The sequence below is a fragment of the Zootoca vivipara genome, chromosome 11 (assembly GCF_965207765.1).
Source record: "Zootoca vivipara chromosome 11, rZooViv2.hap1.1, whole genome shotgun sequence".
NCBI lineage: Eukaryota > Metazoa > Chordata > Lepidosauria > Squamata > Lacertidae > Zootoca > Zootoca vivipara.
In genome coordinates this window covers 12,446,474-12,473,749 of record NC_142594.1, presented here as the reverse complement: position 1 = coordinate 12,473,749, position 27,276 = coordinate 12,446,474, and the positions used below count along the sequence as shown (strand labels likewise).

General features: G+C 41.2%; 1 protein-coding gene across 2 annotated transcripts in view; it reads left to right on the top strand.

Annotated features, from left to right (window-relative positions):
• DNAJC13 (DnaJ heat shock protein family (Hsp40) member C13) overlaps positions 1-27,276 on the top strand; it is a 61,115-nt gene that overhangs the window by 21,803 nt on the left and 12,036 nt on the right. The window contains exons 15-44 of one of the 2 annotated variants that reach the window (XM_035129327.3): positions 72-227; positions 667-723; positions 2,099-2,220; positions 2,723-2,798; positions 4,698-4,793; positions 4,981-5,124; positions 6,387-6,401; positions 6,970-7,052; positions 8,802-8,955; positions 10,493-10,596; positions 10,692-10,851; positions 11,797-11,859; positions 12,648-12,749; positions 12,952-13,056; positions 14,146-14,348; positions 14,601-14,685; positions 14,860-15,014; positions 15,373-15,418; positions 17,470-17,624; positions 17,823-18,024; positions 19,052-19,167; positions 19,767-19,845; positions 20,757-20,892; positions 21,547-21,731; positions 22,288-22,362; positions 23,529-23,648; positions 24,434-24,613; positions 25,124-25,291; positions 25,987-26,100; positions 27,038-27,154. In XM_035129327.3, coding sequence (XP_034985218.2) covers positions 72-227; positions 667-723; positions 2,099-2,220; positions 2,723-2,798; positions 4,698-4,793; positions 4,981-5,124; positions 6,387-6,401; positions 6,970-7,052; positions 8,802-8,955; positions 10,493-10,596; positions 10,692-10,851; positions 11,797-11,859; positions 12,648-12,749; positions 12,952-13,056; positions 14,146-14,348; positions 14,601-14,685; positions 14,860-15,014; positions 15,373-15,418; positions 17,470-17,624; positions 17,823-18,024; positions 19,052-19,167; positions 19,767-19,845; positions 20,757-20,892; positions 21,547-21,731; positions 22,288-22,362; positions 23,529-23,648; positions 24,434-24,613; positions 25,124-25,291; positions 25,987-26,100; positions 27,038-27,154 — 3,573 coding nt within the window. The remainder of the gene's footprint in view (positions 1-71; positions 228-666; positions 724-2,098; positions 2,221-2,722; positions 2,799-4,697; positions 4,794-4,980; positions 5,125-6,386; positions 6,402-6,969; positions 7,053-8,801; positions 8,956-10,492; positions 10,597-10,691; positions 10,852-11,796; positions 11,860-12,647; positions 12,750-12,951; positions 13,057-14,145; positions 14,349-14,600; positions 14,686-14,859; positions 15,015-15,372; positions 15,419-17,469; positions 17,625-17,822; positions 18,025-19,051; positions 19,168-19,766; positions 19,846-20,756; positions 20,893-21,546; positions 21,732-22,287; positions 22,363-23,528; positions 23,649-24,433; positions 24,614-25,123; positions 25,292-25,986; positions 26,101-27,037; positions 27,155-27,276) is intronic. The other variant, XM_060280635.2, reaches the window with a different exon arrangement.

Here is a 27,276-nt window from a genome sequence, read left to right as displayed (position 1 = left end):
TCATAAAAGCATATTCATCTATTTTAACACTGCTATATCTGACATATCTGATCTTCCTTTTTCAATTTCAGGAACATGGAACAGGTGCCCTAGTTATCAGTTCACTTTTGGACTTCCTTACTTTTGCCCTCTGTGCTCCATATAGTGAGACAACGGAAGGGCAGCAGTTTGATATGTTACTAGAGATGGTTGCATCTAATGGGAGAACCCTCTTCAAGCTCTTTCAGGTGAGTTCAACATTAAGAAAGGAGACAGCAAAGATTCCACCTCGTTTCTGCTGCTAGTTGAACTGAGCTAATACTCTTGAGGGAAATTAACATCATATGATGGTAATTTGTTGTATGGGAACAGGTCCAGTTGTGGAGCAGAGGCTTTTGACTGGAAAACCCGTTAAAATCCTCAACAAGTAGCAAGAGCCAGAATGACAGCTGTGGTTCTAGATCTTTGTATTAAATCTGTCCCAGTACTGTAAATTCTTTATTGGAACAGATCACTTAATACTGTAGTTGGAAATAATGATGATAGATCATGGAGTTGGAAGGGACCCTGAATATAGTCCAACCCCCTGCAGTGCGGGAATATTCGAACCTACAACCTTGGCATTTCAGCACCATGCTCTAACCAGCTTTGCTATCCATACACTCCTTTTTATTATTTGTTTTGCAGCATCCTTCCATGGCCATTGTGAAAGGAGCTGGATTGGTTATGAAGGCAATAATAGAGGTAATGCATCTATGCAATCTTGTAATATTTTACTTCCTTATAAATAGGAATGAGAATGGCTTAGTTCATCAAACATGCATCCAAAGTCTTTTTTTTCCAGGGAGAAAATTTTCTGTTATAACTTCTTGCACACTTGCATTCAGCTGTTTGGAAGGAGCAGTTGGCTCACATCTTAAGGGTGTTTCTCAGAGGTGTTGAGTGCACAGCATAGTGGGTGATGCTGCTCTCTTGTGGCTGCAGACAGGAATCGTAGACTGTTCTTTGTCCGTTAGACACACAGCCATCACTTCAAACTCTTGACTGACAAGCTATGGGAACAGGCAGGCTATATAACTCAGCTCACATAATGAAAATAGCAATTGGAAAAAACAGCAAGAACATCAGCCAAACTACTGAAACTTATGAGAAAGAACACTCCACTAAACATATAGTAGAAAAAAATGAAACTGTAGCCAACTGGGTGGTTTGATTCATTGCCTTCAGGAAACACCCTTCTGAAATGTGAAATGAAATGAAATGTGTCGATAAGCCCCAAAAGGATGTCAAACACAATACAGTGGTGCCTCGCAAGACGAATTTAATTTGTTCCGTGAGTCAATTAGTTTTGTGAAAAATTCGTCTTGCGAAATGCGGTTTCCCATAGGAATACATTGAAATTTCTTTTATTGCCCATAGGAACGCATAATTAAAATTTCAATGCATTCCTATGGGAAACCGCGATTCGCAAGATGAATTTTTCACAAAACGCATTCGTTTTGCGAGTAACCATCAAATCGCCAGATGCATTCGTCTTGCGGGAAATTCGTCTTGTAGGGCATTGGTCTTGCGAGGTACCACTGTATACAGAGAATTTTTCACACACATATATACACATATATCACTTTGTAAATTCTAGGTAGCACACAGAATTAAATACAATGAATTCAGTAAAATTCAATTTTGAATCCCCTAAATACCAAACATCCTTAGAAATAGCAAGCACAGGCAAAAAAATCTACCCGGCCACCATCAAATGCACATTAGTTTGTGCTGGGAGAAAGGAGTAATAATATTAATAATGATAAATTTATTATTTATACCCCGCCCTTCTGGCTGGGTTTCCCCGGCCACTCTGGGCGGCTCCCAACAGAATATTAAAACAGAATAAAACATCATGGCCACGTTCTCTATTTGAAAAATATGAAAGCCAAAACTCTTCTGCCTGTAGTACTCTTGTGATTTGCCAAGGGACATAGCAGAGAGTTTTTTTAAAAGTGCAGTTTTATAAAGTACCTTCATTTTAAGTCCCGTCTACACTGTGAAAGCATTGCAAGCTACAGGCAGAACAACTTAACTAAGATTTTTTCATGGTTATCCTCTTGCTCTGTTTCCAAAGGAGGGAGACAAAGAAATAGCAACCAAAATGCAAGATCTTGCCCTCAGCGAAGGTGCCTTACCTCGTCATTTGCACACTGCTATGTTTACAATAAGCACAGATCAAAGGATGCTTACAAATAGGTAAGTCTATGTCACTCGCTTGCTTGCTATCATTCCTGTTGTGTGATAACCTCCTAATTTTATAACCTGTCCCTTCCGAACTGATCACTGCACAGAAAGTACCTGTCTCACTAACGTTTTGTCCCATCCCACCCTACCACTGAGTAGACCATTGAAGGTGGCAGGCATAGAGGTAGCAGGTCAGAAACCAATAGGCAGAATTATGGGAGAGAACATGCTGAAAACCACTGTTCTGTGGTAATGGCAATTTGAAAAATAACCACAGATAGCAGTGCTTACCATTGGCATTAAGAAGTCTGCAATCTAAGTACAATATTTGTAGTCTACCCTAAGACTTCCAGAAGTGTAGGCTGTATACCAGTAGCAGAAATACAGTTAAGTTGGGAGTTAGATTCCATATGTTTAACAGCAACTGCAAAACAATGAAACGTATTACATGGTCTGAAGTTTAATCATTTTCTGGCAAATAAGTAGCTCATTTCTCAATCTCTCTATTTCTCAGGCAGCTGAGTAGGCATCTAGTGGGCCTCTGGACAGCTGAAAATGCAACGGCTTTAAACTTGTTGAAGCGTATTTTGGTAAGAGTCTACATTAAATGTCATTCTTAATTTTGCTTGTGCTGTTTTGCAGTTGACTCAGCTCTGTCTAATCAGCAAATGCTTTAAATAGGCTAGGTAGAAACCAGTGCTGAATAAATGTTATGCTTGGATTTACACATGTTGATTGAAGATTTCATGGTGGATCTAGAGAATACTTTAAGCATGTACATAAACTTTTGTACAAGTATAGTTTTTCTTCAGGTTTTCTGAATTGTAACTCTGCAGGTGTCACTCCACAAGTTCTAACACATTTCAAGAAAGGCTCAGTGGGTGAGGCTCTGTTTATGAAATCCCTTGCAAGACTTCCCCCTCCCCAGCCCAAATAGAGAAGATCTGGCACATCGAATGACTTTTTGGAGCTTTTCCTCAAACTTGTACCGGTAGTCCCACATGCTTCCTGGCAAACCTTTTGAGAAGGTTTGAAAAGCAGTTTGTGATATGGCATGGGGTCATTTATCTTAGTGGGGGGGATACCAGTGGGAATCATGTGCAGTGTAGTTCTAAGGGTTTGTGAATAAAGAAAAAGTAGTTACATAGGAAGTAGAAAGATATGCAGAGAGAATGTAAGGGTCACTTCACACATTGGCAAGTCTTTACACGTAGGGTAAAATGTGTATATAGTCATGTTTGAAAATTGCATGTGTATGTAGTACATCCACTTGTGAGGGTATTTGGGTGGGAAGAAAAATAGATTTAAAAATCCTAAATCAAATGACATACTGGACCAGTTTGCACGTTACAGTTTGCCATGGTTTATGGTTTATTGTGAATAAGCCCGCACTGCTCAGTTGCCTCTTCCCTAGATCTGGGAGAAACAAATTATGAGGCTTGGCTTAATGTTGGGTGTGAACCAGCTCTTGTGGTTTGTTTCTCTCCAAACAAGCCAATTTTTTTTCCTGGTTTGTATGCAACACTAAGCTGATGCCTCATGATGCCCAGCAGGTGGGCATGATTGAGCCCCATTCATTAGCCTACAGCTTATTCACAGTATAAGTCATGGTTTATTGTTTGTTGTCTGCTATAAAATTCTTGGGGGGGGGGGCAGTAAAAGAAATATTGTGTGGAAAGTGTTTCAAATGGTGGGTGATACTCAAAGAGGTAGAAAGCCCAGAATACAGGCCTGAGAATCAGTCCCATAGCTTATCTGGTGAATAGGACTTCAGCCCGTTCTGGAAGCACTAACTCTCTTTATTTCAGTTGGATTCATATCCAACTGGAATATATATATAAGAAGAAGAAGAATTTTTTATTCATACCCCACCCACCTGGTTGGCTTTCCCCAGCCAGTCTGGGCGGCTCCCAACAGAATATTTAAAAGCATGATAAAACATCAAACATTAAAAATTTCCCTAAACAGGGTTGCCTTCAGATGTCTTTTAAAAGTTTATTTCCTTGACATCTGATGGGCAGATGTTCCACAGGGCAGGCACCACTACCAAGAAGGCTCTCTGCCTGGTTCCCTGTCACCACTTCTTACAGGGAGGGAGCCACCAGAAGGCCCTCAGTGCTGGACCTCACTCAGTGTCTGGGCTGAACAATGGGGGTGGAGACACTCCTTCAGGTATACTGGGCCAAGGCCGTTTAGGGCTTCAAAGGTCAGCACCAACACTTTGAATTGTGCTTGGAAGCGTACTGGGAGCCAATGTAGGTCTTTCAGGACCGGTGTTATGTGGTCTTTGCGGTCACTCCCAGTCACCAGTCTAGCTGCCACATTCTGGGTTAGTTGTAGTTTCCGGGTCACCTTCAAAGGTAGCCCCACGTAGAGCGCATTGCAGTAGTCCAAGCGGGAGATAACTAGAGCATGCACCACTTTTGGTTTTGGTTAATAAACATATGCTCTTCGACTCAAGAAACTTAAAGCTTTTTTTGTGGTTTTAGCCATCAGGCCTGCTCTTATACCTGGACAGTAGTGATCCTGTTCCTGAAAAAGATGCTGATCGGATGCATATTAGGGATAACTTAAAAATCGCAAATGTAAGTATATGCTCCACCTTTAAGAGGCTTGAATTCTCTTCCTTTGCATTGTTGTTGCTTAGTGCCCTACATGGTGCATGATCTGAGGATGAGGCACCCTTGGATATAACCATTGTAACATATTTCAGTGTTTCATTCACATTTCCCGTGAAATTAATTTGGATTAACGATGAGCTTTGTTCTGCAGGATCAATATGGAAAATTTAATAAAGTGCCAGAGTGGCAAAGGCTTGCAGGAAAAGCTGCTAAAGAAGTTGAAAAATTTGCCAAAGAGAAGGTGGATTTGGTATTGACGCACTGGAGAGACAAAATGGGGATAGCTCAGAAAGAGGTAATACGTTTAATCCTCTGCCTTTGTACTTTGAGCACCAATGCTATTTATTTATTTTATTGTACCACCCGAAATGTTAACGAAGAAGTCTTAGCTTTGATTTTATTGGTATTTTTGTGCATTTAATTAAGTTCCAAATACATTTTTATCCAAAGAGAAATTTGTGGGGGTGGGGGAAAGGATTTCTCCATTAAAGGTGATGACTGGACTTGCATAATGAACCTCGGTGTTCTTTGTGGTCTCAAAAAGAGACGGTCAAAATAGTGTGAGTTCTGCGGTGCTCCTGCCATACTTTCACCTTTTCAGCTTGGGCAACTGGTACGCTCCTTGTAGAATGCATGACCTGGTGCTTCCTTTCCTAATCCTTCCAGTAACATTGGACCAAAGCTGTCCATTCATTTTACCTCTTTCCTACCTTAATTCTTGTAGTAATTGTGAAGTTTAACAGGCTTCTGGTGCAGTGGTAAAATTTGCTACTCTTCCTTGATGCCAAATGTATTATTAGTGGTGCTTGATGAATGGTGGTTCCTGAATGGTTAGATAAGTGTGGAGGGGCAATGGTGTGGTTTAGATCCCTGCTCCCTCTTGGATTCCTCTTTCCAGGCTTATGATCTGCATCCTGCTTTCTCGTGCTCTTATTTAGTATTTTTTTGTGTGCATTTGGTTTACTTGCGGTTCTTCTGGCATTCCTCACTTTGGCATCTCAGACAAACGGAAGTCTAAATCGCAATGGCCCGTTTGTCAAATGTGCTTTCATTTTGTGTGAGGGCTTGTCATTTGACTTGCTGTTGACTTGGCAGGGAATAAGGCATGATGCATCTTATGCAGGACATTGTATGCAAGTACTTTGTGCAAATTACTTGACCTGAAATAAGTGAAGACCAAAAAAAACCCCACTTAGCTTCACATCAAATTAGATAGCCTTTAACAGTATATCAAAACTTTATGTGACAGGTTGAGCAATGGGGCATGGCTTCCATTTTGGTTTATAGGTGGTCTTTCTGTTGAGTTGCTTAGTAGATAACACATGATACGGGGACTGTAGCTAGATTTTCCAGAGCTACATTACATTGCCAAATAGTCTTGAGTTTAGCTACTTACGGGCTATAAAATCTGGGGGTGCATTTGAAGATTCTATTCTGTGATGGTGTTACCTTGGAAGGTTTCTTGTAGATGATTATTCTAGGTATTCAAACATTTGAGAGGCGCTTTTGTTAAAAATTCAATTTTTGTTTTTCTTTCTACTTCCCAAATACTACCAGGACAGAAATAATATGGTGAGTCTTGAGTCCTTTTTCCTTTCTGTAGAGTGTAGACGGCCTTGAATTATACCTGGCATGTAGTGACCTGTCTGTCTGTATACGTTAGTTTGAACTATTTCTTGATCAAGTTTGGCTTGCATTCTTCTGAGCAGCTCCTTTGTCTCCATTCTGCAAGGAAGTAATCCTCTACTCGCCAATTTAAACCTCCTCCATCCTGTTCTAGTTACACCATTCCAGATTTAACTGGCATGACTGTCTTGTTGTTCCCATTCATTTTGGTAACACTCTAAAGATGTGGCTTTCCTGCATGCACATTTATTCTGTAACACAGTTGTGGTCTTATTGCATTGCTCCCGCACTACCTGATCCAATGAAGTTGGACTCATTGGCAGTAAAGTGTAATCAAAGAGATAGCCAGGTCACAGTCAAGTGGCCCTCTGGCCTTACTTGATTTGCTCTCTTAATTTTTATAATGTGTCTCTTTTTAGCATTGAGACAGACTTTTTGTTCAGTTTATTGGAATCTGTGTGATCTCATCTCACAGCATGTTGACAGTTTTGGATTCACAAATCTTCCTTTGCAGAACATTAATCAAAAGCCCGTCATACTGAGGAAAAGAAGGCAAAGGATAAAAATACAAGCAAACTGGGAACTCTTCTATTACAGGTACAATTGTTTTGCTGTAGCCCAGGCATGGGCAATCTCTCTTTGGCTCTTTGAACCCTCCCTTGGTCACAAACCTTCACTGGCCTTGCTTCTCCTTTGCCTGGCTGGAATGTGGCCTGGAACTCAGATAGTGACTTCTGCTTGCCAGAATGGAGGATAGAGAGGGATGTTTGAATATGTGTCAAAACGAGGTACAAAGGTAAAATCTGCATTCATTGTGCTGCCCACTTTTGTCTCCAGCACTGTCTCCACCCCCTCCCCCCGCCCCCCAAGCATGTATGGCTCCTGAAAGGTTGCTGAGAGGGGAATGATCAGGCCCTCACCCCTGTTTTGATATAGATTAGAACTGTGTGTCAAATCAGAATTGGAGCAGTGCCACTTTCGTGTGCAATGCGCATTACAAAAATGAAGCGTGCTTTAGGAAGATTCAGAGGAACCTTCGTAGGAATGCTCATGCGCCAATGGGATGCGCACTCTCCTTTTTTAAAAATAGCAGTTGCCAAGGTTTGTTGCAAGCAACCTTTTGAGCAGGGGTCCCCAAATTTACCCGGCTTCAGGCCGGATGCCCGCCGCGCCGATTGCGTGGTGGGCCGGAGGGTGGGGGAGTGCGTGCGAGGGCGCGTGGCTGAGCATGCGCATGTGCAAACACTATTTCTGGCACACTCCCAACCTGGAAAGTGCCGGAAATAGCTTGTGCGCATGTGCAGAAGCCTCCTCCGACCGGGAAGTACACCGGAAATGACGCTTGCGCGTAAACTATTTCTGTCGCTTTTCCGGGTTAGAGGTCAGCAGCCGCGCCGCACCACGCCGGTGGCAGGATTTCCCGGGGGCCGCATAAAAGAGCCTCGGGGGCCGTATGTGGCCCCCTAGCCATAGTCTGGGTACCCCTGCATTTGAGGTTTCCTCAAGTTTCGAAAAGATGCTCCCTTTTATAGGAGAAGGATGCAAAGCCATTTTAAAAACACAGCTGGAGGAATAATCTTTAAGTCAGACATAGGCAAATTCGGCCCTCCAGATGTTTTGGGAGTACAATTCCCATCATCCCTGACCACTGTTCCTGTTAGCTAGGGGTGATAGGAGTTGTAGTCCCAAAACATCTGGAGGGCTGAGTTTGCCTATGCCTGTTTTAAGTGGTTCTGGGGGTTGTTGCCCTTAATTACTATTAAACATGCATCACCTAAACATGCATTACTTTAAGCACATAGCTTGTAACTTTAAAGGTACACATACAATAAAAAGGATTGAAACTGCCTGAATTGACTGTCAGCATTATTCACCTGCTATCCAGAGCTAGTTAGCGTGTGGATTACAACTTTGAAAACGTATTTTCTGTTTCTTTTTTAATGTATATCTTGCCTTACAACACCAAAAGCGGGCAATACAACATTTTACAAAAAAGTTTTAAATTATTTTACATTTGTTCAAACATTCAAGTTACTGATTTAAGTTGGCTTTAAAACTATAGTTGGTTTAGAGTAACATCTGGCTAGCTTGAATGCTAATTGCTGAGCAGTTTTCAGATCTGTAAATATATGTAACAGAATATACTACGGTACATAGTATATACCAGTATTAGTTTAATGGTTTCTAAAAGTCCTCGGTGAGTCACGGTTGCCAGTTTGGTACTTTCCAGTACTGTTACCAGTGGATGGGTGCTTTAATTTTTATTCAGAAACTTAATCCCTACCCCCCAGTAACATGTAGTTAAATGCTACACACAATCTACTTCCCATGTGTTTCTGTATTAAGATTTCTCCAAGATCATGCTAGATCCAATTTGATTTGGAATTTCAAAACGCGGGAAGAACTAAGAGATACCCTGGAGTCTGAGATGCGGGCATTTCAGATTGACAGAGAACTTGGCAGTGCTAATGTCATCTCCTGGAATCACCATGAATTTGAGGTACTCCTTCACACAGTGCTTGTGTTTCATGTAAACTCATCGTTGATTTTGAACATCCTTGTATTGATACCTGGATACACGTACTGTTACTTACAGATGCTATTATAAAAAGCAAGCTTCAGTTTGAAATATCTTTATATAGTCTGCATATTCTGTCAACTTAAGTTGCCATTCTTCTTTGGTTGAGACCTCGCTCAATTTGTACAACTTGCAGACTTAACATATAGAATAAGAGAACAAGAAGAACATAAGTTTAAAGAAGATTTTAAAAATTTATTTTAAATTGTGAAACAGAAAATTAAATAAAAATTATAGAAAAGGGGGGGAGTTTTATATAGTTACAGTTCAGCTACCTTTACATAATGAAAATTTTATATCCACGCAGTTCCTGCTTACAATAATTACTGGGACTGTCATTATATCAAAGAAATTTAGTCAATTCATCTTACTGATTTAATTTTGCATTGCTCAAATTTTACTTGAGCGTTTCTAATCTGAAATAAGACCTGTTCAGTTCAATGGAGCTTACTCCCAGATAAGGACGGAGGTGGCGCTGTGGTCTAAACCACCGAGCCTCTTGGGCTTGCCCATCATAAGGTCAGCAGTTTGAATCAGTGCAACAGGGTGAGCTCCCATTGCTTTTTCCCAGCTGCAGTTCGAAAGCATACCACCACAAGTAGATAAATAGGTACTGCTGCAGCGGGAAGGTAAACCTGTGCTCTGGCTTCCATCCTGGTGTCCCGTTGCGATTTAATCATGCTGGCCACATGACACGAAAAAGCTGTCTGCAGACAAACACAGGCTCCCTTGGTCTGAAAGCGAGTTGAGCGCCACACCCCATAATCGAATTCGACTGGACTTAACTGTCCAGGGGTTCTTTCCCTTTACTCCCAGATAGGATTGCAACCCTAGTCTTTTAATGGTTTCATTTAAACTGACAAAAAGAGCAACAGTTCTAAAGAAAGAAAACACCCACTTTGCTTTTAGATGTTGTGGCTTTGTCATAGCAAGCACCCTGATATAACAGCTCTCTCCCTTCCCTTTTTTGCATACGGGGGATTCACCGCTTCTAAGGTGGTGTTTGTCATCTATACTCTTTATTTACAAATAATAATTTTTAATGCAGTTAATTAAAGCAGCATGTTTTAAATCAATCAGACTATTTTAGTCAAATAACACCTCATATTTATTACCAGGTGTAGAAAAAGTGCCTCATACGTGGGTGTTTCAGAAAAGCTTATCTTGAATATCTTAAATTGTGTATTTTAAGCTAATTCTCTGGCACATACAAACACACATTCATTCATTCATTCATTCTCACACTCTCTTTTTCTCTTGATGAGGTTCATATGGGTTTTTCTTCATTGTACGTTTTAGCTTACAAACTAAAATGTAAAATAGACTATTATAACTAACTGGTTTGTTGATTCCGGAACTTCATTCAAAAGTCATGTTCCCAACACACAACCTTGATTCCTCAGCAATTATGTCAGAAATTTTTGTTCACTTGCTGTATCTTATTTTTTCTCTTGAAAAGGTGAAGTATGAATGCCTGTCAGATGAAATCAAAATAGGGGATTATTACTTGAGATTGCTGTTGGAAGAAGATGAAAGTGAAGACAGTGGAGCAATAAAGAAATCGTGAGTTGCTGTTATCGTCTTAATATTCTCTCTGACATCTGAAATCTTAATTTTCTGCATAATAAACCTTTTGTTCTGCCTTTTTCTTCCAACAGGTATGAATTTTTCAATGAGTTGTACCACCGTTTCCTGCTCACTCCTAAAATAAATATGAAATGCCTCTGTTTGCAAGCCTTGGCCATTGTTTATGGAAGATGCCATGAGGAGATTGGCCCATTTAGCGACACAAAATATATTATAGCGATGTTGGAGAGGGTAAGCATTTTTTTAATTACTGCACACAATTTGGGAGAGCACAGCAGGCATATTGAAGGTGTTTTTGTGTGTGTGTTTTTGGAACTTCAGCAAACAGTGGCTATCAGTGGCATGTGGTCATTGGACTAGGGGGACTAGACTAGTCCCCTAATGGTTCCCGTGGTGCCTCCTTCCCAAACACCAGGAAGCTTCTGCCTGACTTAGGGAGGGAGGTGCAATGCTCACAGGCATGACATCAGCCCCACGCCCCCGAAAAAATCGCCCTTATAAGCTGGTGTTTCTTGCCCTAACTGTTCCCCTACGAAAAAATTCACCGCACACCACTGATTGCTACAGTGAGCTGTCATGGTTTAATTCTAGCCTTCTCTGAGGTTGGCCTTGCAAGTAGTAAAATAAAAGAGCCAAAATGGTACATTTTGGAGAGCAATCCCTACAGCTGCTTCAGTTCTGGTTTCAGCTGTAGATCTGCTTTGCTTTTGTGCATCCAAATTTTTGTACGGTAGATCACTTTCTAGCACTGTATAAAAATAGATGAGTGTTTAGTTTTACTTACAGATTTTGGAGATACAGTGGTCCCTCGACTTACGAATGACTCGACATCCGTAGGTTTCAACTTACGAACGGGACAAATGGCCGCACACTTACGAATTTTTCTACATCTGAACAGAAACTGCTGGCGGCTTTAAATGCAGTTTCCTCGACTTATGAATTTTTCCGAATTTTTTTTTCCTATGGGAAGCCGCGTTTCGACTTACGAGCTTTTTGACCTATGAATGTGCATTTGGAACGGATTAAGTTCATAAGTCGAGGGACCAGTGTAAGAGGATAATTGTGCCTTCAACATAGCAGCACATTTAATCTTAAATAAATAAATAAATAAATGATAACACTGTAGCACATTTCTCAGACTTTTTCCTATTAAAAATGTTTTGTATTTTTCTCTAGTGCACTGATAGACTTGAGCGGGACCGATTGATAGTGTTCCTAAACAAGCTGATTCTCAACAAGGTGAGCAACCTCACATTTCTGCATAAATTGTGCCATTTCAAATAAATTTAAATACTTGCACAGCAGTATTTATTGTAGCTTGGGGTGATCATAAATGCCTCCCTCTCCACACATCTTGCCATTCTCTTTCATTTGTGCTATGGAATTGGAGGTGATATTACATTTTCGATCAATAACCATGTCATTTGATATGTTGAATTGCTGAGAGAATATTGTATGTCTTACAAGGAGATAATAATAAGAATAATTTTATTATTTATACCCCGCCCATCTGGCTGGGTTTCCGCAGCCACTCTGGGCGGCATCCAGCAAAATGTAAAAAATAATAATATGTCAAACATTAAAAACTTCCTGATAAAGAGCTGCCTTCAGATATCTTCTAAAAGTTGTGTAGTTCTTTATCTCCTTGACATCTGATGGGAGGGTGCCACTGTCGAGAAGGCCCTCTGCCTGTGTGTGTTTTTATTTTACCCTGTCCTGATCTTTTAGAGATAGGCTCAGCTAAAAGTCCCAAATCCATAAAACAAATTATATTCTTGTATTAAGGAATAAGGGTCGTCCCCCCATTAAACTTGATAGATACGGCTCTTAGAATATACCTGTGATTTTTATAAGTGTGTGCTAATTTTAAAGGTTCTGGTGTATTTGTTTGTACATCAGTTTATGTATTTGTGTGTCTTAGAGTCATTAAGCAGCATTAGGTTAATGGATTATGCTTAACTAAATCACTTAATCTTGTATCTTACGTTATAGGTGAACATGTGACTGTTGTTTTCCCTTTCTTGCAGAAAAATGTCAAGGAGCTCATGGATTCAAATGGCATTCGGATCCTCGTGGACATCCTTACCCTGGCCCATCTGCACACAAGCAGGGCAACCGTGCCATTGCAAGTAAGACATATTTTACTTCCATGTATATCGTTTAGGAGTGGGTTATTAAAATATTGGTCCCGTGTATTTGAAAGCTGCTTAGCCATATTGTACTTTCTATGAAATGAGCTTCAAATTGAATTATTCAGTGCTGTGAAAGTAGTTCATGTGTGTGTGTTGCTTCTAACTCTAAACGGGGTTGTTCTTGTTTTTCGTCTTTAAGAGCAATGTAATCGAAGCATCGCCTGATATGAAGAGAGAGAGTGAAAAGGAGTGGTACTTTGGCAATGCAGACAAAGAGAGGAGTGGCCCTTACAGCTTTAGCGAGGTAACTTTTAAAGCGGCGGTTGCACCTTTTGAGTCAAAGGTAACGAACACAAAAAGCACAGCGTTGTTTGAGCAACCTTTCTCATTCTGGTGCCCTTCAAATATTTGGGGCTGTCGCTTTGTCAGCCCCAGCCAACATGGCCAATGATCAAGGAGTTTCACAGCAGCATGCCAGGAGGGCACCAGGTTGGGAAAGGCTGTGTTGCAGCATGCCCCTGTAACACTTGAGGAAAGGATGTGCTTATAGAGATATATCTCAGGGGTGTCCAACAGGTCGATTGTGATTATGGGATGTACCTGGTCGATTGCGGGGCCCTGATGCCCCCCCCCATCCCCAAATAAATAAATAAATAAGATCAACAACTTTGGCTGATCCTCCCCCCAAAAAGCTCAACAACTCCGGTCAATCCAATGGGTAGATCACTGCCAGTTTATTTATAGCGGGAGTCGATTGCAGTCTCTTGGACGTTGGACACCCCTGATATATCTCATTTGGCCATTGTTGTTCTTGGGAATTTCAGCTTCCACAAATAACAGCTATAATTTCAGAGCCAGCACATGCTGTGTGGTTTGTATGGTTTGCTTTGGAGTGGAGATGTCCCACTTCTTGGTTGATAATTCCCTAGAGGTGGGGCACCTCCCATTAATCCCTTCATTTGAGCCTGCAGAATTGGGGAGAATTTGACAAAGAATGGCTGGCAGGGTGCACTAAATGGATGTTACAATTTCTTCCTGACTGGCTTTTGATTTATTTATTTTTTGTACTGCGCATTTGCTAGCAACTGCTTTTTAAAAACTTCGTCCTCTTAGTCATTTGGCACTATTTGAATTGCAAATGTCATCCATTTGTGGCCTCAGTGGACCCGTAAGCTGTTTGATTGCCCATCTTGGTTGGGTCAAAAGCTCTTAGGTTTGCTAAAATTCTTTGGTGCCTTGATATGGTATCTAGGGAATAGGTTGTTTAAAAGGGTACGGTAGTGTTGGAATGAAAGTGCCTTCAGCACAACTTCTAAAGACATAGTTTGTAAAAAGACAACTGCTGTTCATTATGGCATTCTGTTTTCTCTGTGGCAATCCATTCCTAACATAGATGCAGGAACTGTGGACCAAAGGGGTATTGACTTCCAAAACAAGGTGCTGGGCCCAGGGCATGGATGGATGGCGTCCGCTGCAACTTATCCCTCAGCTGAAATGGTGTCTACTTGCCACTGGGCAAGCTGTATTGAATGAAACGGACCTTGCTACACTTATCCTCAACATGCTTGTCACAATGTGTAGCTATTTCCCCAGTAGGTAAGGTGTAAACAAAGAAGTTGGGTGGGGGGGGGGAGTTGGGAAGGTAGGGGGTTGGACTAGATGATCCTTGGGGTCCTTACCCACTCTGCAGTTTTGTGGTTTTCTTTTCACACAAACACCCATAGCCTTTATTCACCCCCTACACAGTTCCATCGACTCGAGGAAGTCCGTATCAACCACTTTGAGGGTAACCCTGTTTTACAGTACAAGCTCTGCAGACACTGATTAGGGAAACCTCTTCCCTTTCAGAGACCCGGATAATGCCATTATAAGGCCTTTGCCCAGAGTCAAGAGGCTCCTTTCAGACAGCACTTGCCTTCCTCATATCATTCAGGTAAGCTGATCTGCAGTCTGATCGTCAAGATCTAGATTGCTTGCTTTTCCACATATTTTGCTTTTTGAAAAGAAAAGAAATCTTGGAACTTTGATTGGGTAATGGAGCAGTAGCTCTAATCTGAAATGCACAGTTTAAAACCATGTTAAGTTGTTGTTGTTGTTTGCATTGCAGCTGCTGCTGACCTTTGATCCCATTCTTGTTGAGAAAGTGGCCATATTGCTTTTCTACATCATGCAAGACAACCCGCAGTTACCTCGCCTTTACCTCAGTGGAGTATTCTTCTTCATCATGATGTATACCGGTTCCAACGTGCTCCCCGTTGCAAGGTGAAAGCAATAATGTTTAGCATCTTTTCTATGCTTGCTTAAACATAGAGTTTCACACCGACTAAGTGTAAATGCAAGGATACGGCATTCGTTTCTGAGAGATTTTAAGTGATTAAATTGTTTTACACTTTTCCTCTCTGGACCACCTTAAAGAAACCAGGCTACATTGTATAATGGTGATAGTGAGGGGGAGAATCCCTAGAGGCTGTATTTAGTGCTAGATGGCCGGTGAGAGCCCAAGGATCAGAGAAGTTAGAGGGCAGGTGCAAGTTTAATAGTCCCATTAACCTGCATACTGAGCTCATGCCATTGAGCTAAAATCATATATGTAACAAAAATGAATTAACTTATTTTCCAGGTTTTTGAAGTATACACATTCGAAGCAGGCCTTCAAGTCTGAAGAGGTAAGCAGCAATTAAATATTACAAAACAAACTGGCAATGCTCCAACAAAACGAGTCAATTCCAAGTATGTGCTAAGTATAAGCATTTAAACTGCAAAAATGTTTGGTTGCTCTCTGATACAACTCTTTCTCTTCAGAATATGCTGGATCCTTTTAAAAGGCAAATTGACAAAAAGTCTATTGCGCTATTAGCTAAACATTGTTTAACCAAGCAGTTGGAAATACGTACAGTGGTGACTCGCTTAACAAACGCCCCGTAAGACAAAATTTTCGCTTAAAGAAAGGATTTTTCCAGCGGAGGTTGCCTCGCTAGACAATTTCGTTTTACGAAAAATTCGTCTAGCGAATCGCGGTTTACTATAGGAATGCATTGAAATTCAATTAATGCGTTCCTATGGGCAATTTTTTTTAAAAAAAAATTCAATGCATTCCTATGGGATTCGCTAGACAAATTTTTCGTTATAAGAATAGACCCGTGGAACGAATTAAATTCGTCTAGTGAGGCACCACTGTATTTGAATTTAGTGTTAGGAAGTTTTGGTAGGGATGAGTGTGGAGACAACTCTGAAGCGTTAAATGCATTGGTAGTTGTGCTGTAATGTGATTGTGGAGGCAAACTGCAGAGCAGTTTGTAGTTGTAGCAGTTGAAATTCCTGGAGACCAAGATAGCAATGCTATACCCACTCACTGCTGGGTTCAAGTGTATGGCAAGGGCAATAAACCTTTCCAGACTGAGGGCTTGTTTCATTCGCTTCTGGGCAGCCTTGCAGGGCCCACATACCCCAGGGAGGTGGGCAGCACCAGATGCAGAGAATTTGGCTTTTATAGCAGACTATCCCATTCATGCAAAAGTCAGAGGCCTTTCCTGTAAAGGCATTCTCATGGTTCAGTGACATATTCCAGCTGGGGGAAATTACTGGGGGTCAGGGGTGTAGGGGTTTTAGACCAAGACAGTGCTTGGTGCGGCCTATATGGCCTAGGACCCTCGTACTTACAGGACCGCCTCTCTTGATATGCCCCGCAGAGGACCTTACGGTCCACAAATAATATATTGGAGGTCCCGGTCCTCGAGGTTAAACTGGCCTCAATCAGGGCCGAAGGCCTTTTCGGCTTTGGCCCCAGCCTGGTGGAACGCTCTATTGCAGGAGACCAGCGCCCTACGGGACTTGACATCCTTCCGCAGGGCCTGCAAGACGGAGCTGTTCCGCCTGGCCTTCGGTCCAGGCCCAGTTTGACTCCCCTCTATGGGACCCTGTAAGTTACCCCCTTGGCCCTTTTATCGGCTCATGTGGGACCAACATGGATAGCTGCCCCTGATGAATACTTGATGTTCCCGACCCCTATGGTTGTAATTCATGGGCAGTCATTTAATTCTATCCTGATTCTAATTTTTAAGCTGTATTTTAATCAGTTGCTTGATTGTTTTAATGTATTTGATATTTGATGTTAGCCGCCCTGAGCTGGGTCTTGGTCGGGGAGGGCAAGGTATAAATAAAAATTTACCTACTTACTATGGAGAGGGTGCAATAAAGAGGCATGAAGGGTCGCCTTTGGATTCTGCGCCTGAGGCTCCTAACTCTTGATGTATTGCAAGAGTGTTGGACTAGATGGCCCTCAGGGTACCCATCCCAACTCTGTGATTCTACAAGTTGTGCTGCACATAATAATAATAATAATAATAATAATAATAATAATAATAATAATAATAATAATTTATTTATACCCTGCCCATCCAACTCTGTGATTCTACAAGTTGTGCTGCACATAATAATAATAATAATAATAATAATAATAATAATAATAATAATAATAATAATAATAATTTATTTATACCCTGCCCATTTGGGCGGCTTCCAACAGAAAAATGAAATAAAATAATCTATTAAGCATTAAAAGCCTCCCTAAACAGGGCTGCCTTCAGATAGTGGCTTGTGAAAATTACCAGTACGCTAATACTGTAGCTCCATTATCACAAAAGCATCCTGTAAAGATGTGCAAAGGCATGCTCGTTTCATTTTCACATTTACATCCTGACAACTTCTTCTTTTTTAGATGAAAGGGCAAGATATAGTTCAGAGAAGCATTCTTGGACACATCCTGCCGGAAGCTATGGTGTGTTACTTGGAAAACTATGAGCCAGAAAAATTTTCTGAAATTTTTTTGGGCGAATTCGACACTCCAGAAGCTATTTGGAGCAGTGAAATGAGGTAATTTGATTTATACACTTCCAGCAAAAGAAGTGGGTCACCCCCCCCACCATCGGTATTCCCCCCCCCCCAGTTTCCTGACTAATTAAATTCATCTGATATCTTTGTGACTTGCCACAGATAACAAGGTTTAATGGTTTAGTGATCTGGAAGAACGTTAGCCTTTGTTTGCTCCAAAATGCCTTTTGCAATTCACAGGCGCCTTATGATAGAGAAGATAGCTGCTCATCTTGCTGACTTCACCCCTCGTCTTCAGAGTAACACAAGAGCGCTTTACCAGTACTGCCCGATACCACTAATCAACTACCCTCAGCTAGAGAACGAGCTGTTTTGTAACATCTATTACCTCAGGCATCTTTGTGATAAACTCCGTTTTCCTGACTGGCCAATTAAAGACCCTGTAAGTCAAATGTCTTGCACTCTCCCTCGATCTGCAGCAAAGCAGAATTGAAAAATAAAAAGGCGAAATAGGTCAAAGAACTGCAAGAGCCATGACTGCTTTACTGGCATCTTGAATGTGCCGTGATCTTTACAGTTCTGTTTTAAAGTATACAGTTTCAAAGCCAGTTAAGTTTAAACAAGGAGTGTGTTCAATGTGGTGGGGATGTAAGAAAGCTAAGGGATATTGGGAGATGATATACACAGAAATAAAAAACATGCTAAGTTTGACGTTTCCCCCCAAAAAACCCAGATGTTCTTTTGGTGTATGATAGAGGGTGAGATACTTAAGAATGTATTGCATCTTGTTCTTTATGCAACTGCTGCAGCCAGAATAGCCTATGCACAAATGTGGAAGGACAAAAACAGTCCAACAAAAGAGGATTGGCAGAATAAGCTAATAGAATATGTGGAGTTAGCGATGCTGACTGCAAAGATAAGAAAGAATTAATATACCATAAGAGAGGAGTGGGAAAACTTTGGAGATTGTTTAAAGCAGGCATCCCCAAACTGCGGCCCTCCAGATGTTTTGGCCTACAACTCCCATGATCCCTAGCTAACAGGACCAGTGGTCGGGGAAGATGGTAATTGTAGTCCAAAACATCTGGAGGGCCAAAGTTTGGGGATGCCTCGTTTAAAGAATTGTAACAGTTACAAAAGTCTCCCAAGTAGGACTAGATTGATGAACAGCAGCTAAATCAAATAGAAGGTAGAGAAAGATATGTAGCACAGCTAAGAGTAAAAGGGAACCTATGGAAAGGCTGGGGTGGGAAAGTTGAATAATGTATTATTATTATTATTATTATTATTAAGGGGTCTGTTCAAATTTTCAAATATAAGAGATAAAACTCCTATATTGCAGGTTTTCTAACAGAGAGGAAGGCCTAGGTGTTATAGCAGCTATCTCCCCCCCCCCCCCCCGGGAAGATCTGAAAGTTACATTGGAAGAACTCATTTGGAATTTTCTGTCTCCCCACCACCCTGGCCAGGTTAAACTCTTAAAAGATACCCTAGATGCTTGGAAGAAGGAGGTGGATAAGAAGGCACCCACAATGTCAATAGATGATGCTTATGAAGTTCTCCATCTCCCCAAGGGACAAGGACAGTAAGTTATGTGCTCTTTGGTTCCACTGACATTTTAATATAAATTACTCTTATCTCGTGTCTCTTGCATTATTTAAACTTAGTTGCCCTCTGATCAAGTTCTAGAACTGGACAGCTGGCACGGCTGAAGTTTTGTGCAGTAACGATAGTATAATGGTTCAGCATTGGAGCACCTCTGTTTCAGACCAGCCTGACCTATTGATTTGGAGGCATATCGGTTATCTAAAGCGCAGGAGCCCACATAGCAGTGTGCAGAGAGGATTGGGCGGGGGGATCCAGTTTCCAAGATCGGATTGGCATAATAGTTTACACAGGCCTTGCTATTGTCACATTGGCAGTGCTGAAAAGTCAGGTTTCTGATGTACTGAAAATGCGCCATTAGTGCTGCCACCCCTGCTCAGCATTAAGTAAGAGACAGACTGGCTTAGGATAACCTTTGTAGCTAACTCATAAAACATGCTTTGGAAAGTGACCTGAAATCTGCCGTTCAAAATAACCTCTGCCAGAGTTTAGTTTGAAATCTATGTTACATTCCCCCCCCCCCGACTGAATGACAGCATATTGAATCCTAGGTAAGCAAATTCTTTATGTATCTGACAGACATGATGAGAGCAAAATCAGGAAGGCTTATTTCAGACTGGCCCAGAAATACCACCCTGACAAGAATCCAGAAGGTCGAGTAAGTGCTATGTATTAAATATATATTATGCCTATAGGATATATTGTGTCTGAGCACAGGCTCTCTACTGTATACATGGATCTACCCCAGTTACTGCAGTGGGGGGAGCAGGTTCAAGTGTGCATTTGTTCAAATGTGTAGATTCACTCCTTTTATGTAAAGAGGCATATATTTCATTTTTAGTAACTCCATTCAAGTTTCACCTTCCATTTTCTTGTGGGGGGAAATAGCTCTCCCAATGCCCTTTTTATTTGTTCTTTCTGTGAAATTGGCAAAGCTCTGTAATCCCTGCAGAAGAATGTAAATGAAGTCAGCACATTGCTGAACTGGAAGCCCTTAACCGCAACTGTTTTAAACCCCAAACTTCAAAATGTAATTGCATGCCCAAAATTGTATGGACTACTTTTAGCACATCTTCCAGGAATGCAGGTCTGTTAATTTCTCCCTCAGCTTTGATCTGATTGTGAGGGAAGAAGTCGTAATTGCACGATTTGCACAACTTCAAAGACCCTTTCCCTTCCTGCTGTACAACTTGGGAGGGGACTCTGAGAGCAAAATGAAATCTGACTGCAGGTCTCAACCCTGCTTTACATTAAGTAATCCTTTGCCAAATACTGGAATATTATGTACGATGCTGTTTGTACACGGGCCTGTTCTGAATAGGTTGTACTTATGTTTCTTGTTAACTCTCTTGTCTTACTGTGTGTGTATGTGTAGGACATTTCATAAAAGAGTATGGTATAAAAGTCAGAAAAACATTAAAATAAGCTCAAAATTAGAACAGTGTCTTTGAAGATTATGTAGTAGAAGACACTCTTTCTCAAAAACCTGGCCTGTTTCTTTTGCAACATCAGCTGATTTATTTTGAGATTGGATTCATATCTGCTTCCTTACGTGCATTGTATTTGCAGGATATGTTTGAAAAGGTGAATAAAGCGTATGAGTTTTTGTGCACAAAGTCAGCCAAAGTGGTGGATGGTCCAGATCCTGAGAATATAATTCTAATTTTGAAAGCTCAAAGCATCCTTTTCAACAGACACAAAGATGGTAATTATACTTAGCATCTTGAAGACATAACTTTGTTTTGTAAAATATTAAATTGCATTTATGTGTTGTTGAAAACTTTGGGCCTATTTGGGAGCTCACTGGCTACAACTGATACAAATCGTGTGGCAAACTATCAAGCTCTACCTTCTCAGGTGCATAACCTTGGTTTTGTTGGGAGAGTGGATTTCTGAAAGAGGGGAGGCCCCTGTACTTCTGGAGGCTACAGTCTAGTCCAAAATGGACATTTCTTTGAATGCAGTGAATGCACTTTTTCCAGCAATTTAAAATCAACCAGTCTCCACTGATTAATAGGTGGACCTTTGTTGGTAGAAAACCTAGGACTTGTTCTAAAGCAGAAAGTCTGCATTCAAAACAGAGCCTTGAGATCCCATTTTCCAAATGCTTCTCAGATTCACCTGTATGCTGCCCGAGGAGCTGCCCAGAATCTTGGGGAATTCAACCTCTCCTACTTGTTCTGCAGTAGCTAATTCGTTTAGTGCATTCTGTGTTACACTTTTCAGACCCTCCTTTCTCCTGTGTTGTTGGCCTTTGAAGTAAGAAACCATAAAATAATTTGTTTGGTAATAGAGTAAGTGTCACCATGAGACCGATTCACATGTGAATGTTGATTCCTGGCATTCTTTTCCTTTCAAGATTTGAAGCCTTATAAATACGCAGGCTACCCCATGTTGATTAAGACAATCACAATAGAAACTTCAGACGACCTCTTGTTCTCCAAAGAATCTCCCTTGTTGCCTGCTGCTACTGAGTTAGCTTTCTACACTGTCAACTGCTCGGCACTAAATGCAGAAGAACTAAGAAGAGAGAATGGTATTGAGGTAGGCTCAAAATCCTCCTGTGGGTTGTGTTTTGCAGAGAGTGAGTTCTATTCTTTGCATCATCTCTATTAAGCTCTTGTTTGCAAAATGCATTTTAATAGCCCTTTTTGGCTGGATGTTGTCTGCAAAGCCTGCTTTCCCTTATATTTTCTAGCTATCTTTAAGTACATCTCAGAACTGCTGTTGCTGACTATTCTGTAAGCTTGCATAACCAGTGCTGAATATTTCATGTATTTGGTTTAATTTGCCTAAGAATAAGCAAGTAGATTGTTATTTTTAAAAAAAACACCAAAATATTAACTTCTAACTTAATATCAAGCAAAAGAAACAATAACTATTATTCCAGAGAATTTCAGATTATTGGTTGGGCTTATAATACTTGAATTTCTCTTTCTCTAACAAGTAGGCATTTGAAGTACAGTATTAAATTTTACACTGTGGCTTTAAAAAGCCACCTGAAAATTTGTAGAGAAATATTTGCTGTATGTGAACAATCATTTCAAGTTTTGCTGCTGGCAGTGTTCAGGGGGAAAATATGTCTTGTCTATCCCCACAGATTCTGCAAGAGGCTTTTAATCGCTGTGTTGCTGTCCTGACACACTTTAGTAAGCCAGATGATATGTCAGTTCAGGTAAGTGTTCAAAATAAACCGGTAATGGAGGATTTAGCCTATGTGTGAATGAGAACTAAAATGTAAACTAGCCATAGGAGAGCAGATTCAGACAACTGTTCTGTCTAACTATTTACATTTTACATGGTTCTCACATCATATTAAAAGTGTAGATGAAGTAAATTATGGTTTGATGTGAATAAGAACAAACCTTGGCTACCTGCTCGTAGTTGGTTTGGAGAGAAACAAACCACCAGTCCAGGCTCGGATAACACAAGAAGCTATGGCTTGTTTTTGGTGGTACAGCAGCAACAGGGGAGGAAGGAAGCACCTGCAATTTCAGTGGTGCGTACCAGCATTCTCTTTATTCTCCTTAAAGCATAGTTTATTTTAACAATGGAGATACCAAAGATTGAACCTGAGAACTTCCACATGCAAAATGTGTGCTCTACCATTCTCCCATTTTGCCACAGCCCTTTCCTGGTGCCAATATTAGACACTTCATAAATTAAAAAGAAGTAACGATGCTCACTGTAAACAGCATCTTAAGAAGCAGAGACATCACCTTGCCTACAAAGGTCCGTATAGTTAAAGCTATGGTTTCCCCAGGAGTGATGTATGGAAGTGAGAGCTGGACCATAAAGAAGGCTGATCGCCGAAGAATTGATGCTTTTGAATTATGGTGCTGGAGGAGACTCTTGAGAGTCCCATGGACTGCAAGAAGATCAAACCTATCCATTCTGAAGGAAATCAGCCCCGAGTGCTCACTGGAAGGACAGATCCTGAAGCTGAGGCTCCAATTCTTTGGCCACCTCATGAGACTCCCTGATGTTGGGAAAGATTGAGGGCACAAGAAGAAGGGGGCGAGATGGTTGGACAGTGTTCTCGAAGCTACCAACATGAGTTTGACCAAGCTGCGGGAGGCAGTGGAAGACAGGAGTGCCTGGTGTTCTCTGGTCCATGGGGTCACAAAGAGTCGGACATGACTAAACGACTAAACAACAACAACGATGCTTCACAAGACTGAAAGAAGTAATCACTTAGCAAATTACAGTGCTGGGTCCGCGTCTGCCTTCCAGGGAACTCTTTATCATTCCTTTTCAACTTCTGAAGCATGTATATTTGTAGTGCATCTTATTATACACTGACCCAACACCATATGACTTGACATTTTTTTCACTTAATAGGTGTGTGGGCATGTAAGTAAATGTTACAGTGTGGCAGCCCAATTTGAAGATTGCAGAGAGAAAATAACTGAAATGCCAAATATCATCAAGGATCTCTGCAGAGTACTGTATTATGGGAAGGTAAGCTCTTGTATGACTCCTGTCTTTCTTTTCTAGAGTCCCATTTCTGTAGAACCTCAGGAGTGTCCATTAAATGGATGCAATCGATTGGGCCTATTGCCTTCCTTTTGAAAGCTGTAGAACTTCCTGTCAGAGCCCAGTTCACATAAGGCTTCCTGGAGCATGTAGACAGTTTTGTTTGCACATTGTCCAATGGAATGTACAGACACAGTCCTTCTGTTCACCCTATTAAAGGTAAAGGGACCCCTGACCATTAGGTCCAGTCGTGACCGACACTGGGGTTGCGCACTCATCTCGCATTATTGGCCGAGGGAGCCGCCGTATAGCATCCGGGTCCTGTGGCCAACATGACTAAGCCGCTTCTGGCGAACCAGAGCAGGGCACAGAAACGCCGTTTACCTTCCCGCTGTAGCGGTTCCTATTTATCTACTTGCATTTTGACGTGCTTTCGAACTGCTAGGTTGGCAGGAGCTGGGACCAAGCAACGGGAGCTCACCCCGTCAGGAGGATTCGAACCACCGACCTTCTGATCAGCAAGCCCTAGGCTCAGTGGTTTAACCCACAGCGCCACCTGGGTCCCTTTACCCTATTATATTTTTATTTATTCTGTTTACCCTATTATGTAATGTGATTAAAGCGCTACACTGCAGAAGCAAGAAAGGAAAAATGTGACGAACGTGCCACTATTGCATTTTGTCATTTTTTACATCAGAAATACTGCTTGTCTCGTTCCTGCTGAACTGAAGCACTTCTCACCCAAAGCAAATGTTTTCTTTCCTACTCAGAACATTCCCCGCGTGGCTTCTCTAGGGGTCGAGTGTGTCAGCTCCTTTGCTGTGGACTACTGGCTACAGACACATCTGTTTCAAGCTGGAGTTCTGTGGTATTTGCTTGGCTACATCTTCAACTATGATTACACACTAGAAGAGAGTGGGATTCAGAAGAGTGAAGATTCCAATCAGCAGGTAATGATAATAAGGAACTGTGAATAGACTGAGCAGCATTCCTGAGATGGCTGTAGGAACTTACAGTCATTATCTTAAAATCAAACACATAGCTTAATGTGCTGTGCTTTTAGGTAAAACTTTGCATGTCTCTTGTAGCCTTTCTTGTGCGGTTCAAATGACATTCTCAAGATCAGTTGTGCTTGCTTATGCCAAGCTTTGATCCAAAGAGAGAAGGAAGCTTGAAGAAGGGAACTTCTCTATATTCTTTTTTAAAAAACAAAAACAAAACACCCCTCTGCAGCACCCAAAAATCCTCTCTCGAGAGTTAGAGGACCATCCTGAATAGTGCACAGTGGGGTATAAAGAAACACAATGGCAAGTGACAGATGCCCCAAATTGGGCAATGACATTTTTGCAAGTTGTGTCCATTTTATTTTGCAGTATTGCTTGTGAAGGAGGGGTGGTCTGGTTTCTTCATCTACTCAGAAAATCTAAGTATGAGATTGATTCCCTATTTTCTGCTAATAGGAAGTAGCCAATACCCTTGCCAAGCTTAGCCTCCTTGCTTTGAGCCGTCTTGGCGGATATCTTCCAGGAGAACAAGCTACGCCTGAAAACCCAACCATCAGAAAAAGTCTTGCAGGCATGCTGACGCCTTATATTGCAAGAAAACTTGCTGTGGTTAATCCTGCCGAGGTACAAGAACGTTTTAATACCCACGTTAATGTTTTTCCACTTTTATTGACAAGTATGCTGAGCATGTAAGTTCAGTATGAAAATGTAGTAATGGCAACAAAGAAAATTATACAGCCTTTAGTGTCTTAGAAAAGGAGTCTTGACCGAGGCACTTGTGAGCACTTTCAGTTCTCTGTGTTGCAGCCAGTAGATTTTTGTTTAATATAGTGGAGTGTTAATAGAGATGTGTGGATTTGTACAGTAGTCATCCTACTATTTCTAACTTGTCGTGTCTCTCTTGCCAGATACTAAGGGCTATTTCACATGATATTACTGCTAAAGTATTTTTGAGTGACTACTGCATATGGCAAACCAGGAACATTGTGTGTGTGTGTGTGCGCGCGCAAACAGAAGAGAGAAACAGTGCTTGCTGCACTCAATAGTTTCAGAATACGGACTGTTTCAGGTTACTTCTGTAGCGCTTGAAATCATAAAATGTGCATCTGTCCAGAGCTGGAGTTTTTAAGAGCAAATTCCAAATAGACTTGTGTTAAAGAATAAAAAAAGAGGAAATAATTTGCACATTGAGAAAGCTAGAAGGGTTACAGTGGTCTTGTAGTGGTATTAAGCTGGTGGGATGTAGATGCTGTAGGGAAAAAAATGAGATATTTGTGTTGCATTTAAATCTGTTTTGCCATAACTGTTTCTTACCCTAGATTCTGAAAATGCTGAACAGCAACACAGAAAGCCCGTACCTTATTTGGAACAATCGGACAAGAGCTGAACTCCTTGAGTTCTTGGAATCTCAGCAGGAAAGCATGATTAAAAGAGTGAGGCACATTTTCAAATTGCCGGGCTGGCTAGTTGGGAGTTTCTGAGGCAGGGAACTGAAAGAAGCAGCAAGTAATTCTTGTGGCTGCATTTTTCAGAATCATTAAACCGAGGTGTACAAGCTTCTTTTAATGTACCAGGCCACAAAAGTTTGGTGTCCTCCCGTGGGATTTATAGATTTCATCCCCTCATTTCTCCATTTGTGGATGTGCCGCGGGTCTCATGTTGTAAACGGCATCCTTTAACATATGTAAATAACTCTGATCCTAATTCGCCATCAGTGAATGAAAAGACTCCTTCAGTTCAGACATGACCTAAAACCAGGAAAGGTTCTTGCTGGTAGAGGTGGAGAAGACAGTATTTCCTGATTCCTTTATCCCCTTTGTTGCTTCTCATGTTGCTCTGGATGGAGAAGATGTTGAAGCAGTACAAGGGGCTGAGGGGTGACTTGTTTTCCCTCAGATATTTGCCCTCAATTGAGAGGTCGAGAGCTCTGTTTTTGCCAGTAGTGCAGCTCAGGTGTTGTTTAGCATCTTCTTCTTCTTTGGCAATCACTTGTAGCAGAGTACGATTGTCATACGTGTTCAAGTTCTGCAGCTGGGGATAAAAGAACGCTTTCACATCGGCCTGCTTTTGGTTGCAGGAATCCTGTTGCAGCACCACACATGTTAAAAGATCATTGAGGGCTAAAGTGTGACCTGTGCAGGAATTAGCAACAGCCATGGGAAAGGACAGAAGTAATAGATATCTTCCCAAGTCTCCTCCTACCTTCACCTGCCTACATTTCTAGCCTTTTCTTGAAAAGTTAATGAGAACTGAATTCAAATTCTGTCCCTGCTTCATGTCTCCAAGCTTAAAATAGACAATTCATACTGGGCTTAATGTTTTTACTATGGGAAGCTGCAAATATATTCAATTGATTTTTACTTTCTCAAGGGTGACTGTGATAAAAGCTATGGATCTGAATTCATCTTCAGCGATCATGCAAAAGAGCTTATTGTAGGAGAGATTTTTGTTAGAGTTTACAATGAAGTCCCCACATTCCAACTAGAGGTAAGATTCTGCTTCTTGTTATTTGGTGAAGTCTTTTGGTTTTAAATTGGTTAACACCCCCCCTTTTTTTGCATACCAGTATGAAACATGTTAGACATTGAAGCTCCTTTCCTTGCTTTCTT